Source organism: Pomacea canaliculata, linkage group LG1 (assembly GCF_003073045.1).
Source record: "Pomacea canaliculata isolate SZHN2017 linkage group LG1, ASM307304v1, whole genome shotgun sequence".
Lineage (NCBI taxonomy): Eukaryota > Metazoa > Mollusca > Gastropoda > Architaenioglossa > Ampullariidae > Pomacea > Pomacea canaliculata.
Window position 1 is genome coordinate 18,043,510 of NC_037590.1, and position 16,186 is coordinate 18,059,695.

At 35.8% G+C, this 16,186-nt stretch overlaps 2 protein-coding genes across 9 annotated transcripts in view; one reads left to right on the forward strand and one right to left on the reverse strand.

Annotated features, from left to right (window-relative positions):
- On the reverse strand, positions 1-6,843 carry LOC112568124 (syntaxin-17-like). The gene is made up of 8 exons (XM_025245241.1): positions 6,739-6,843; positions 5,659-5,881; positions 5,108-5,333; positions 2,995-3,134; positions 2,600-2,651; positions 1,931-2,016; positions 1,420-1,549; positions 1-1,236 (listed from the first exon to the last, which is right to left on the reverse strand). The coding sequence occupies exons 2-8, from the start codon at positions 5,851-5,853 to the stop codon at positions 1,010-1,012; spliced, it is 1,056 nt and encodes a 351-aa protein (XP_025101026.1). The 5' UTR covers positions 5,854-5,881; positions 6,739-6,843; the 3' UTR covers positions 1-1,009.
- A 365-nt stretch (positions 6,844-7,208) lies between these two features.
- The window catches only part of LOC112571784 (helicase with zinc finger domain 2-like), a 49,202-nt gene continuing 40,224 nt past the window's right edge, over positions 7,209-16,186 (forward strand). For 2 of the 8 annotated variants that reach the window (XM_025251106.1, XM_025251192.1), the window contains exons 1-8: positions 7,209-7,325; positions 8,238-8,313; positions 8,713-8,740; positions 9,527-9,727; positions 10,090-10,126; positions 10,543-10,664; positions 14,442-14,588; positions 15,885-15,927. In XM_025251106.1, the coding sequence (XP_025106891.1) occupies positions 8,243-8,313; positions 8,713-8,740; positions 9,527-9,727; positions 10,090-10,126; positions 10,543-10,664; positions 14,442-14,588; positions 15,885-15,927 (649 nt within the window). In that variant the 5' untranslated portion in view covers positions 7,209-7,325; positions 8,238-8,242. The other 6 variants (XM_025251443.1, XM_025251274.1, XM_025251685.1 and 3 more) reach the window with 6 other exon arrangements.

The following is a 16,186-nucleotide window of genomic DNA, read 5'->3' on the forward strand; positions in this document are numbered from 1 at the left end:
GGGAGAGTTGGGAGACCAAAGCAGACTTGGAAAGGAACAGTAGAGAGTGAGGCAAAGGACGTCAGAACCACATGGGCCCAAGTGAGGGGTGCTGCCCAAAACCGTCTGCTGGCAAGGTGTTGTTGCGACCCTATGTTCCTCAAGGACTGATAAGGAATAAAGTAACTAAACTAATTCTAGGGCAATAATGGCTTTCTTTGCTTCTCTGCATTTTCCTGAAATAGTCTGCAACCCCAAGGGCCCCAGTTGACTGATTTTTGGCTTTGTCTTGGATTTTTGTGACCTGCCTATAGAATTATGCAGTGCATATTGATGTTTGCTTTTTGACACTTTCAGCCATGTTTTTTTCTCACCTAATGATCCCGTGTTTGCCATGCATTGAAAGTAAATTGCTTGTTGATTTTAAAATCAGTAAATTGATGTTCACTTACTTTGCAAATACAGTATATTGTGAAAGACACTTCTCTACTTGTTTTCATTTTGTTTTTTTTAAACCACATCTGAATCTGCTACATCTGGTCCACTCTATAGTTATATCATAACAAATATGAGAAAAAGCTTTGCAAAGAATCCAGTAAAGGAGACAATTTATTTGATCCTAAAGATGTAATGGATAATGCAAACCCCTCTTTGGTACCTGTGGTTACAAGATCTCTTCCCTCTGTATGTTGTTCTGTGACCATATGTACCCTTCTGCTGTCATCTGAGCAACTTGTTATTTGCTCTTTTTGAGAATTACCATAATTCTTCATGCAAATTGTTTGTTTCTTCTGAAGAAAACCATGTTTCTCATATTACTTCAACTACAACTTCTTTATCAAGGAAAGGGTAAATAACTAGTAGATGTGATAAGTAAATCATTCTTCCTAAACACCACCAACTCATTATGATGCTTGTGCAAACTTTAAAAAAAAAAATCAGGGTAGTTAAAAATAAAAATTCACAACTAAAAAACACAACCATACTGAAGGCCATGATATGCAAAACCTCATCTCAAGTCACTCAACTGTCAGTCTTCACTTAAAGATTTTGATTTCCCATGTTCTCCAAAAACGAGTCTACTCAGCATGGAGCCCTGTGTACCATGTCCATCTGCAGAAGACCTGTCAGGCACTTCTGATATGGATGTTGACCGCTGAAGAGTATGGTTTGCTTTTTCTCTTTCCTCCATGTTAGTCATCTCCATAGCAACACTTTTGTTGTGACGTGCCTTCAATACTGAGCCTCCAGCAAATCCTGTGAAACATATTCAGTTAGACAGGTCACTGATTATGTTTTGAAGAACATCTTTGAGGGAAGGCCCACAGTCACATTGATGGATAAACTTTTCTTCTGAGTATGGAAATCTTTTTAGATTCTTTACTGAACTCACACACATGCACACACACACACAGATGTGTGTGATGTAAAGACACTGACCTGCAGCAACCCCTCCTAATGCTCCAGCCAGTCCTATCTTGGCACCTGCTATCAAACCGACTGGACCTGCCACCACACCACCAATGAGGGCACCTGCCACAGGGAAAATGGCAGCTTTGTACTTAGCTGCCTAAAAGAAAAAAGAGAAAAAAAGGCCTTCATTAAAATATTGTGGAGACGTGTACATTTATGTACATGCATGTGTATTTCTGCATATTGACCGCTGTCAGAGAGGCCAAAATGTTCACTCACAACATTTAAAATAAATAGTGATGCACTATACCGACCCATTTTGATAGACCTTTGCAACCTGACCAAGATCAATTTTAGTTTCAAGAAATTTAAATATTTTATCATTTAGTAAAAAAGTCATACAAAACTTGCTGATAATAATATTAATATTAGGAGACGTGAATCATGCATGGATCCAGCAAAACAGTGAATGACGCTCATTAAATGTTTACAAAAGTACCATAAAAAGAAAATGAAATTTAACTCAAAAGACACTAACCGATCCCAGACTGATAGTTCCTGCTCTCACATTCTCATGGGCTGTCTCAATATTATCCTCTATTCTATCCACAGCTTCACCTTGTTTCTGAAAATAATAAACAAATGATGAATATGGCAGATGTCAAAGTACTGTAAGATAATAAAGTACCAATTTGCATGACTATGGAAGTACACAAAGCTAGAGTATAGAAGAAAAAATGAAGATTAGTCTATTGACATCTTTCTACTTTGGTTAAAAAATTAGTTGCAATGATATGCACTTTCCTCAGAAGCAGTTTTATTTACTTTTTAATGTTTCTGGAACTTATTTCATGGAGACAATTTCAGGTGGATCTTGCTTTCTATTCGGTGCACTTCTAAAGGTGTATGAGTATTGTGTAGTGCATCTAAGCCAGGGGTGCTCAACCTACGGCCCGCGGGACATATCCAGCATGATCATTTTAACCAGACACAACATAATTTCCTGATTCTGGCAAAACTGCCATGTTTTGGCCTACGAGATTTCATATCATGTCAATGCGGCCCTTGGGCGAGAAAAGGTTTGGAACACAGGATCTAACCTCATCACAGTAAAATATAAAATGTAAAGTTTATGCTCAGATACAAACGTGGTTTAGAATTTATAAACATGACGAAAAAGAAAAAACACATCATAAGGTTATTTTACCTTGAACATTGTCAGCAAATTGGTGCACCAGCTCATTCAGTTCTTCCATGCTCTGTTGAAAACCAACCAAACAGTAAGGAAATAAAGTGAACAAAAGACAGAAGGATACCAAGAGGGACACACACAGGCAGAAAAGTATAGGCACATCAACACTTGATAGATTATGACCAATGAAAATAACAATGTATTTTAAATATTTAACAAGATATGGGTGTGAGAAGGTAGTTAAGAAAAGACTAAATATTGATATTTTAAAACAAATTATAAAAAAATTCAGAATGTGCATGTGATTGCAAATATATATTATTAGTGAAAAGCCAGTCACTGCCACTGGCATCACTGCTGCTATCCACAGTAAATTATCATCCTCATCAAGAACAGGCATGGCATCACACCTCCTGCAGTTCCTCCCATGATGCTGCAGCTGGCGTGTTTTCTGGCACAACATGAAGTTGAAGATTTGTATGCAGCACTGGAAAACCATCTGCTACAGCCAGCTTGCTACTTGTTTCCTTGGTCTCCACTTGAGGCAAATCTGTGTGAAAGTTCTAAACCCTTTAAAATAAAACTTGACTGATAAAATTGGAAGAAAACTTTATTTGTTTGTTATGTTTGGACATACCATTCATCCTGAATAGGTTTGCTTAATGCTATGAATGACTAAAATAATAAATATCTCCAGATATACAATATAGTCTTTTGATCTAATTATACCTGTGTCCATAACCCACATTCAACAGAAAAAATGAAGACATTAAAAGAAAATCATCAGCAAAGAAGACCATGCTTTTAGATTAAGAAGCAGGTGTGGTCAAGGAAAATTTAAGCATAAAAATGTCACATCTTCTTCTTTAAAAAGGATTTATATAGTGCTTTGGAAGAAAACAGCCTAAGGCAACAGATGACACCGAGGATTTTTCAAAACCATGAAAGTTCGTGCATTGAGCTATTGCTCAAAAGATTTAATATGCCACTAGGGGGGGGGGAGGGGCAAGTTGAAAACGCTGAGTGAAGAATTATAAATGTTACTGATTCCAGTCTGTGAATTGACGGATTGGGCCCCGCCCTGGCTTTAGCCTGTAAGCGAGAGGTTGAGTGCTTATTTCCTAGTTACTGAAACTTTCTGTTTCTCCACCACCAAAAAAAAAAAAAAAAAGAAAGAAATAACTACTACGTTAGTCTAACTGCACATGAAAGGTGACGGGTGTGGATATGTTATAGGAGGTAAGGAAAGTTAATGCCACTGACTTTGATCCGAGTCTCCGACTACTGCAACTAAAGAGAGGACAATCGGACAACCACCTCCTGGAATGACATGACATATACACTGATGGGGTCATTATTCTGCATTCCTTTCAGTCTCCTTCTTTCGCTTTTCGCCTACAACACAGAGTGAGCTTCGTGTAATGTTATTTTGATTTCACGATGTGAAGGACACTAAATGTTCTTAGTAATGTGTTATGGCACAACTGTTAACTTAGTTTGTCTAAGTTTTTTTTTTTTTATTATTAAACTGCTTCTTTTTCTCTTGCTGTCAATGATAAAACGAGATATCCCTGAGGAAAAAAGTGACTTTATAATAAACGTGTGAGGGCACAAGGCTAAGAACGGGCCTGCCTGTGTCCATAACCCCATTCAACAGAACAATGATTCAAATCATCAGCATGTTGTTTTAGAAGCCTTAAGAAGCAGGTGGGGTTTTGAATCTTCCCAATCCTCAGTTTCAAATATGTAAAGTTTAATACCTTCAAGGCTAGAGAACAGTGTTTCACACTCATATTTGCTATTAAAGCACGATAAATGGATTGTCTGATGAAACTGACGACACAAGCATGCATGCCAAGAGCCAATATGTTATGTATTTCTGAAAAAGAGATGTAAGGTATTCTTTTTTTAAAGTTCTGTGTGTGTGGCTATGTCTTAAATGCACTGGCAGGGAAATGCAAACTATGGATCTTAATACTTTAAAAGATTGTTTGCAAAGGTGAAAATGGAAAACTTTGGGAGTTTTTTGGGCAGAAAGGTATTCTCAGATTTTGGCTTACACTGATAGTTCTTCATATGTTACAATGCACAAAAATAAATCTTAGACAGCTTTTTCTGCTTTACCCATGCAGCACAATAAGTCATGATCATGGCTTTGACAGGGAAGCACACAAGTAGATAATTTTTACTGCAAAAGTCCAAGCCTTCTCCTTTCCATAAATATATAGGTTTCTTGGTCTAAGAGCTGTAATAATGAAAACAAACATCGCCTAATGTCGTCTTCACAATCTTTAGTTATAAGCAATTGTCTTCATAAATACTTATATGCAGTGCAATAAAGGTTAACACTGAGGTGAAGGTTTTCAGCTAGGGCTTGTTGGGCTTGTCTACCCCTCCTCTAAGATCAACATATTGTAGGTTCAAGTCAAATTTGTGTGTGCATGCATGTGTATGTATGTGTTAAAGGAGAGGACAGAAAGAAAAAAAGAGGTTAAAATGAACAGATTGTATGACACTGATTACCTGGAGTCAGATCTTTCACTTGAGACTTTTTCAAGAAATTTTCTACAGCTGCCACAGACTTGATTCTGACTTCCTGTACCTGGCTATCAAACTGTCCAATGTCATCATCATACACCTGTGCACGGGCTCTCTCAAGTTCTCTTAAATTGGCTTGCACTTGTTGGACAGTACGAGAAGCATTCACCTGTTCCTTATGCAACCCCACCCAGTCCTCTGCAGCAGTCAGCTGGTCATATATATATAAACAATTTATTAAAACAGAAAATACAAAATCCTTTTGACAGTCATTTACAAACATACAATTATTATTCTGAAATTACTATGTTTACTAATTTATCTTTTCTTTGATTTTCAGAGAAAATTTGCAGAAAACTTTGCTATTCTTTGTAGTTTAAATTCCTACATATGTGCACAAAGCCCATATCTCTATACATATACAGACAGAGAGTATGGATAAGATTAACATGTAATAAAGTGTGGGAAGGAAGATATAGATCAAGGACAGAAAAATATGAGACAGAAAGAAAAATAGTGATCAAGTAGCACCTTACCTTGTCAATATTATGCATATGCTTTAACAATCTGTCAAGATCAATATCAAGCACTGTCTGAAACTTCTGAATGGATGGCCGTAAACGGCTAATTGGAAACTTCTGCACATTTCCAGCCTTATTCTCAGCTTTCTGAGCTGCTTGTAGCAATGTCTCTTCAGACTCTGACCTCTTCAGTGATGCCAGAGATGCCATTTAGATGTATGTCATTAATGTTCCACCTCTGAAAGAAGAAGAAAAAAATGGATAGTATCTAACCAGAACATTCTGATGAATGTAGAGCTCTTCAGCAAAATGATAGTTTGATTTTCATTCAGTTTAAAATCTTAATAAAGTTCCAGTTCTGAAAGTTATTCAACATAATTAGTATCATAAATCCCAGTTATAATCAACATGAATACTATTTTAAATCCTGCATGGTCACACCTCTTAAATTAACTTGCTGCTCCTGATATTTTAAAACAAATTTTATTTTAAAATATGTTCTTCTGTTATAATTGTTGATCTGTATGGCTTGAAAAGTATTAAGGTGGAAACTACTGCAATCCAGTTCCAAGATAACTTAATTATTTCATCAAGTGACAATGCACAAGGAACACATGATTTATTATCAGCTTGTGGATTATCATGCTTTTTATTTGTTTGTTTGGCATGTGTTATTTCTAAAACAGTTTAAGATGTTATACAAGCACTTGTTTAATGCTTGTACGTGCTATGTACATATATAAGTTGTAACAGAATACCACTAAAACTCAAATTATAAAATGGAATGAGGCTAATTATATATAATGATTGACTGAATACAAATAAGAAAAGTAACGTTCTCGGTAATTGCATGACTGACAAATATTCCAGTGACATGCTTTCTATTTACCAGCGTAGTGTGCTACTATACTAGTCTTAAGACAGGGTGAAACGGAAATCCGAAGTTGCTTTATATTTATATACAAACTAACGCGAAACTTATTGTATTATAAAGTTTCAATCTGTCTTCTATAGCATGCATCATAAGTGACCTAATGGAATATTTTCTATTCGAACATAAACATTAGAATGTTGATGTAAATGATGGATACTCACTAATTTGACTATCCCCTCCCTTCTTCTAACAGGATAGATAACTCTGCGTTTGTTATTGCAGAAATTTCGGATATCCCCGAGAATTGTCTTTCATGTTAACCCACGTCTCGTTATTTCGTAAAATTACATCTTATTGCAAAAGCATGTTCTATCGTTCAATATAATATCTTACTTCACCCTATAGTGCCTAGTATATAAACATAATACAGCGCTGTAGTTAAATATTTTAAATAATTAAACATCTGTATACGTTTATCATCAGTCTTAAGTCGACAAAGCCCAATTTTATCAACATATTTTGATTTTTGCGCTGCCGCTCGATAACTCATTAAATGTCCAGCTAGAAGACAAATGAGAACATCTTTGATTAGTTTAATTGCGAAGAAATAAAACTTCTGTTATGAAATAAAATGTTTGTGACATCATCTGAGATTATTTACGCGTTTATCGCTGCGTTGCCAATCTAAGTTTTTGCATCACCCTTGTGTTTGTGCAGTGGCTGTACACAGCCATGTGCGGCCAAATGAAAGCATGTTTCCAAGTCATCATTGTTTAGTTGGTCGTGTACCTCTTTGATAACTTTAAAGGTACGTTTTACATCACAGTATTGAAGATGTAAACATTTATTCTAGTAGACCGAAACATGAAGCGGAAAATATACGATCTCATTTGAAAGTATCGCACTAGTCTGAGATACGCGAAAGTCGTCTTTTACCAGTCAGCCTTTATATACAATACATACCCTGATCCGGTATATGTTCATCGATACAATTATCCTGCCATTTTTGTAAAAATAAATTGTTATGAATACACTCTGAACCAAATGTAACAAGCATAACCCTAATGTTTTTCAAACATTTTTCTGGGCTAGATCGAGTGTTTACTCTGTAGACTAATGGCATGCTATCATTACTGTTAAGGAATTTCTTCCTGCCTCATACTTCATTATCTGTAGATCGTATAGTTGCATTTTAATGATTGCTTTTCAGAGTAATGTACTTGAAAAAAAATCTTTACCTTTTTTTTTGTTGTTGTATACAAGTATGCTTATATTGGGTGTATCAGAGTTTATTTACTATTCCTTTATTTCTTTGTTAACCATTTTAAAAGCATAGTTTGACTGTCTAGTACAAGCAGCTGCAATTAACTTCTGAACTGTTTTAGTTTCATGAACTCTACAGTAAAGAATTCTGTCTCTTCAAAAGTTGTCTCATTTTTAAAATAGCGTGAAACAAGTAACATGCCATGATTAGCCTTATGTTCAGTAGAACATGCTGATTACCTGAAAGCACAAAGACTTCAGCCGAAAGAGAAATATATTCTCTCATCTAGTTTTCTTTCACTTTTTTAATCACTAGCTGGATTGCATTTTCATTCAGTTGTTGCCAATAATTTTTCTCAAATCAGACAAGACACATTTTCTTCTATATTTTAATCACAAACTTCTGTTTACGTCATTTCATCTAATCCACATTTTTGTTTCCATCCTTTGTATCTAGACAATATGGATTTAGCAGCCGAAGAAGTACGAAAGCAGCGAATTGACAGAATTCAGCCATTCTTACGAGACTTATGGTATAATGATTTTTTTTTTTTTAAATTTATGTTGTTGTGAAATTATCAGTTAACTTAAAAATAAAGCTCTTTTTTAGTATTCATCCTTCCCTAGTTAGATGGATTTTTTTTTAGATATAAAGCAGATTTAAAGTGTCCCCAGTAGTGTAGTGATTACATTCCCTTGTCACCACAGTGAGAGACATTGCAAGGCTGGCTGTCAGTGGTATTTTCCAGTTACCTTTTCTCTCCCTCTCCCCTTATGGTGTAAAATCACTTCTAGGTGGAAGCACTTTCCTTCCAAAACAACCAACCACCTCAACTTGTTTGAGACTCTCTCTCTTAGTTTACCTGGTATAAAATCATAATCATGATCTTTTTTATTTAGAGTGTAACATTCATTTTTCCCTGTTTTTGCAGTGCCCAAAAAGAACCAAAAACAAACAAGGTTTGTGTCTTTTACTTAAAATTTAATTTAGAACAGTTGTTTAACTGAATGTAACTCTTATGTATGAGACTATGGCATAACTATAAGTTAATTTGAGCTGCTTAAATGAAATATAATTTTGGATGCCTATTAAAAAGATATAGTTAGTGTTTCATTTACAATGGCTTTTACACAGACAAGGGTATCTGACTAGAAGAGTAGGTTATCTGTAAGAAAAAAACTGATATTACATTTTGTGTACCAAAATCTACAAAGAACTGTTTCTTTAGGCATCTTGAAATAATGGTAACCTAAATGTGCAGTTCCAAGAACAGCTCTCCCCTCCCTCCCCCCGACCTTACAATAAACCTCTCCTTAAAAGAACATCAACAAAATCTTTTTCAGTTTTCCTTGGCCTCTTATCGCAACAGTTAGTGCATGTCACCAATACAGGGTTGGCTATCCTGGGTTCAGCTCTTGTCTCAGGCACCCTGATCTTTCTCTGCATGTGGCAGCTGTTTACGGAGCTGGTTGCCTTACCGTGATATAGCCTTAGTTGCTGGCTTGGAATTAAACACCAATTCAAACTCCCCCCACCCCTCTTTTATAGCAAGACAATTTTTTTCTGTGCACATTTTTATCCAAGCAGTTTTTTAATATAAATTCTAGATGGAAGGCTTACTTCTAATTTTAATCAAAGATTATGACTATTTTTAATAATGATGAGACCACAGAGTTCAATAGCTTTCTTACTCAAAGCTGCATGTGTGTTTTCACATGTTTTTTGACTTTTTTCTTTATTTTCAGGCTGTGCTTCTGGTTTTAGTTCAAGATCTCAAGGATGAAGGCAATAGCTTGTTCAAAGATGGAAAGTTTGCTCAGGCTAGCGACCACTATAGAAATGCACTCTTTGTTGCTGACATTTTGGAAGAACGATATTATCATGAAATTGCTAATGATTTTCTGACAACTCTTTATGCTAATGGAGCCCTATGTTATCTGAAGTTGGTAAGCCTGAAGCTTTAAAATTACTAGTTTCTTTTTTGTCCCATTCTTTAAAGCATGTAGTACAACAGGATAACTTGGTTATCATCTTCTGTAAACCAATTCACTAAATGTATTAATGCATGAATATCTGTGCATGTGGTGAATGATGGAGGCTATTTATAATTTTCATTTCATTTCAGTTTCTTTTCTTCATTCAGATCATATTAACGATGAATTAATATAATACTAATGTTGAAGTAATATAAATGCAATTAGCAGCATTAATATTATTACTTAGCTTAGTTACATTAGTTCAAACTTCTGTGTGCATGTATGTGCAAACAAACAGTAATAGATAACATTCTAATTTTATTTTCCTCCAGAACAAATTCGAAGAAGCTCTTCATAATTCTGAAGAAGGTAAGGTACTTTGACTGGATAGCCACAACTAAAGTGTACATAATAGAAGAAACTTGATTTTTTATGTAATGGGTTGACCAATATTATCCATTACATTTATATCTACGAAACCTGCATTGCTTGTGTTATCAAATGGTCTTTTATAACAATCTTGTTTGCAGAGTATCTGAAAACATCATATCCTGTCTACTTAGTCACTAAAACTATTTAATGAATGCACTGTAACAACATGCACATTTATGAAAATAGCAACCCAACTCTGTCTAGATGCATGCAGAAGAATAAATTTTTTGATCTGCCAAGTCTTTCTCAACAAAGAGTAGTAGACAAGAGAAAAGAGAAGATGAGTGCTTGAAGGTGCTGGGGAACATGCCAGTAAATAACAAGTAAAAATGTTTTTTTCTTTACTTTTGAAGCATTAAAGCTGCAGCCTGAAAATCTAAAAGCAAAGTACCGTAAAGTGCAATCATTAATGGGACTAAAGCAGTATGAAAAAGCACTGAAGGAAGCAGAGGATGGTTTAAGAAAGCAACCGATGGTAAGTGTGCATAAATGTATTTCTATTGTCATTTGGTGTGAACTGATGTAGTAAATTGTGCATCTTTTGATTACTGTGCAATCTAAGGTTGTCATTTCCCAAACCTTACAATAAGATTCACTGCTATAAATCAGAATATGCTGGAAGTGCTGCTTGTGTGCTTGGGGGATGGGGAGAGGATGTAATATTTATAAGACTGTTGATAATACAGCTTTTTAAATGAATTCTAAGTGAATCTGTTGCACAACGGAAAATAACATTGAGAAAGATTTTGTAACCATCTTTCTTTTGCAATACAAATTTCAATTTTTGTTTGTGTGTGGTTTTTTTTAATCATTTTTGTTGTGGTGGTTGATGATAATGGTGATAACAATCAGTATGTAGATTGCTGTTGCATGCATCTGCTTTGTATAGTATATAATATATATAGAGAGTATAGTTTATTCATGATTTTTAATTTGAAAAGATTTATTCATCTGATCTGTTTCAAACCTGAACATTATCTTTCTATTTTTGATGCTCTACTAGAATCTATCTTACATAAATAAAGATTTTGATTGGCTTTATTTGTCGCATGGTATTTTACCTGTCACAGAGATGGGGGGGAAAAAGAGAACAAGAAGCCTGTTTTTAAAGTTTTTTGTGAGTCCAGTGGAGACTTGTCTTCCAGGCCAAGGGGTATTGAGATATTAAAAATATATCCATACATATTCACACGTTCCTATCATTATGACAGCTAGCAAAAAAAAAGAAAAACTAATTTTTGTTATCACTTACTCATTTTTTTCTTTTCCAGCCTGGATATGTAGTAAAGTAAAAGCATATAAACACATGTAAACAAAGGATAAACACACTCTTTTTCCCTCTTTCACATATGTTCTGTTTTGTTTTACCATTTCTTTGCCCTCCAAGGGGTTCAGTGCATATTAACACACACTCCCACCCATCCTAATCGAATTTTTTATTTTATCTTTTGGAAAGCCATGAAAGGATAATGTTGAACGCTCGATCTTAGGCCTGAACTGTACGCTAAGGTACACAGCAAATGACGAGGATTTTTTTTGTTTTTTGTTTTTTTTTTGTTACGTGTATCAATAGCCAACATCAAACTGGAAGGGTCTACCCCGTTCTTGGGTTGAAGGTCGCATGCATGATTCTCCAAAACTGGTCCACATAAGCCGTGGGCAGCCGACGAGCATTCGAATCTATCCCGTCATGTACTCGTATGTGTCATGTCATTGACAATCCCTTGCTCGTCCTCGAAATTTTCATGATTATTATTATTCACTTATACATTTACGTTATATGAAAAAAGCTTATAGATTTATTGAAATCTGCGGTTGCCTTTGGTGGGTAGGATAAAATTATTTCGCGGACCAGACGTTTCCACCCCGGGTCTGAAAGGACGTCTACGCATTGGCGGGAATGGAGTTGGCTAATAGTCGGTGTGAGTTTACAACAAACCTAAGCGGTTTTTTGTTGTTGTTGTTGTTTGCAGAAGCCATAGACATGTAGTAGGTGTCGTTCTTACGTGCCGTCGTCGGCAACACATCTGAGGGGTCCTCCCTCCCCTTCTTAGCACAGACTTACTCAGATCAAGGTCCGTGCTTTAAGAGTTTGAAAGAGTCGTCATTGGCAACTGCGGCCCCTGAGGGGGACGGATATCTGCAATTTTTGCTGATCAGAAGTTTTTTTTTCGTTGAATATTTGTGGCTTCTTTTGTTGTCGTTGATGTGAATGAAATATGAACGCGTAAAATCTATGTTTTATGATTATAGTAACGGCTGTCCGTTGGACACGGTCTATCCGAAAGGGAATTCCCCAACCGTTACTATTTTTAACCTCATACCGCCATTATGGTCATTGCAAAATCTGGACACTGAGGACTTCAAAATAGTATGTATGCAAGTGTAGACATTTGGATATCATCGCTAGAAATCTGCTGGAAACTCACAGATTTGAAACTTTCCTTCTAGCGAGTCCTTGGAGCGTTAAACGAGCACGATAGTCAGCAGACGTATTATAACAAGTGTGCAGGACAGCGTTATTAGAAGCGAAGCCAAATGTTTGTTTTATACCAGATTGCGTCGGTGTTAGCAGCCTTTTCAAGTTCAGCGAAATAAGCAATGTAATTGATTAAAACATATGTCGTGCAAGATGTGCTTAACAACTTAGTAGTGTAGAGTGACGTAACTTCCATTTTTCAGGAAGCCCATTTCTGAAAATATTGCTACTTTCAGTTTGTCAAGAAGTGAAAGGTATTGCCATGTCCGATGACTTTGTAGAAACATTAAAGGGAAATTGGGATTGCATAATGATACATGTCTGTCGTTTTGCACTGAGAAGATTTTATAATTATGGAATCGAGATGAAGTGTAAAATTTTAGAGGGAAAAAGTTCGGTTTTATAAACTGGAATGGTGGGAGACGAAGCAGGTGAATGTTGTTTTTTTTTATTTAAAAATCGTTCCTACGATAATAATTAAATTTAGAATCGGTTTCACGATGACTAGATGGCTACTGTAATAAACAAAAGTAACTTAGACTTGTTACTTTTTTGGTCAGGACTGCATGCATCATCGTGACCATGATAAATTTGCACCAGATGGTATACGCAGAATCAGTTGCTGACAGTCATACAGTTTCCATCTTGATAAACTAATCTCAAGAGGAATAAAAATCCATTTTCAAACAGTTCAAACTGCATCCCACAGAAACTTAACTCTGTTCCGCAATTCATGCGTTTTTGGAGATTGACAGGTGCAGTGGTATGGTATTTCTGTTAGTTTTGTATACTTAATCTGATATTGGTGAATTCCTTGTTTAATTGTTTGTTGTAATTTGTCATGTAGTTGAATGGTATTTTTTGTAAAGTCGTTTCCTTGCTGCAAGGGCAGAGCCCAAAATCATTTTAACAATTGATTTCATAATTATTCATAAACATACTTCAACTCCCTTGTGAATCAGATCAGATGTGTGTAATTGCATTCCTCAGTTGTGGATTTTTTTTATTAATATTTAGTCATTTACCAAAATATTTTTGTATGCGGAGTTGTAGAGTTGCTTAAACTGACAACAAACACTTACAGAAACATGCTTTGCTCTAAATATCGCCTAGGTCTTTACATGCAGACATCTATAGATCAAGACACCTGTCTTCACCTTTTCTTTTACAATCTGTGTTGTACTTTGTTGACTAGCATTTTGTAATCAATACCTTCTGAGTGCTTTCAGGGTAAGAGGCATTTCTGCTTTGTGCTTACTGATTCTGTGACCTAGATGCACCATTCAAAGAATAAGGCAGAAGTGAATAATCTCCATAATCTTTTAACTGCATTTGTGATTTTCTTTGACAAAAGGAAATTCTTAAGTTTTACTCTGATTTACCTATAGCATGCATTGATGCATGTGTAATGCTGAACTAAATGAGAAACTAAAAAGTAAACTGCAAGGGAAAAAAAACGATAGCTCTGCTTTGTTGAAGACTCTGATTGCTGAATGCATATCCATGATGCTGAGAGCCATGTTTTCGCCTATTTCACAGGCAAGACTTGTGCTCCTTTAAGTTTTTGATAAATTGTGAAGAAAATTCTATTTTCAGTTGATAGTTACATGATTCACGTTTGCTAGCCATATGGGTGTGGTTGTTGGGTAGTGATCTGTTTGGTCAATGCTGTGTTTTAGTTGAATTGTGTTCAAGATATTGAACAACCTTGCCTGTTTCTTTCAAGCTATACTGCTGATTGGAGTTAACACGTAAGTGCACTATATTTTACAGGTATTTCAGGATTGTGTGGCTTTTCTTGAGCAAACTCTTTCAAGTGAAAACAGTAAGAAATCTGCCTATGCTTCAGTAACTCTTGGATCTGCAACAGATGAAGGGAATGAGTGGTTAGCAGATACTAATGCTTTAAAAACTGAGAAGGTATGTTTTTCAGCATCTTTTGGCGTTATGACTTGACAGATTGTTAATAACCTATAGAAGCATGACCCCATAAGCGTGTGAGCATGTGTGTGTGTGTGCGCGCGTGCATATGTGGACATTCATATGTTTGGTGTACATGAGCATGATCAATGTACTTGTAATTTTTGCTTCTTGAATTTCTTGCTTTGGTGATCTGTAAATGGCAGGTTGATGGATTCAGTTTTACTGTTTTAAAAGGAAAGGAACTGTTAGACTATAAGGTTAGATACTGGTGGTCTGAATTATTTTTGCTCCTGATTTTGGGTTACAAATAAGTTGGTTCCCTTCAATAAAATCTAAAACGGCTCCAGGATGGTTCATGAAAACACAATGTTTCTATACTCATTCCCAAATTTGTGATGTACCAAACGTGGAATGCTGCGTGGTAGATTTTTTCAATCACCACTGGAACCCTGATTTACAGCTTCTAATCAGTGGGAAAAAACAGGCAGCTGGAAGTCTGTGAGAAAGCATTGGTAGTGGCATGTTTAGAAATTTTATGGGAAGGGTGTAAACAGTTCACTTATTTGTATCTTACCATTGAGAAAAGAGGGTGCTGGCTTCATTTGTCATTTGTAAAATGCTGCTTTCAGTACCATAAAATTAAATTTAAAAAATGCAGGGTGGGTGATTCATTCTTTTTTTTAAGCCAGTTTTCTCCAGTTTGCTAAGGTCTTCCTCACGTTAATCTTGTTCAAAATGGTACATCACAATTCTTAAATCCATGAGGCCATCGTTCTAACAATCATATTAGGAGACTTAATTTGAACTCTTGCATTAGAATCATAACTATAACATCACTTGACAACAAAGCATCTCTGCCTCCATGAGCTATACTGAAGTGATTCTTTAGACCAGCAGTTCTCAACCTTTTACTTGTGACGCCCCCCTGATGAACAAAGGTACGTCCGCGTGCCCCCCTTAGCCAGCAATGTATAAGCTAATTTCACTAATACCAGTATAAGAAACTTTAAAAAAATGACCACCTTCGCGCGCCCCCCTCCCCAGGGGGGCGTGCCCCACAGGTTGAGAACCGCTGCTTTAGACATTATTGTAGGTAAATAGTTCTTTTGAAAGTGAGGGGCACCAAAAGAAGTGTTGCATAGATCTGTTTTGAGGTGGTTGTAATTATTCTGGAACAGGAGAAAAATGCATTTATTTATTTGCTAATGATTTTAAAAGATAATGAATGTTTTGTTGTGTTTTTACTATGTGATTTCAGTGTAGGAACTAATGCTATGTAGTTTTCTTTTGCAGCAAAGAAAAGAAGTCTTAAAGAAGATGCCTAAAAAGAAGAAAAGTAAGGAGACTCTTTCCCCTTTATAAAGAAAGTCGTTTTTCTGGAATGGTGTTTCATCTTATATACTCTTAATGGCTAGAAAGTAGATAATTTGTGTTGGTGAGGAATAGGAAGCATTGGGTAAATGTTTTCAACATTGTGCCCATCTGGGTAATCATTCTCTTAGAGCAACCAAATATAGGGAAACAGTAACAAAATTCAAGCTGTGAGTAATACAGTCTACCAAATGGTTTCACAAAATGAAAATTTTAAGATGTGA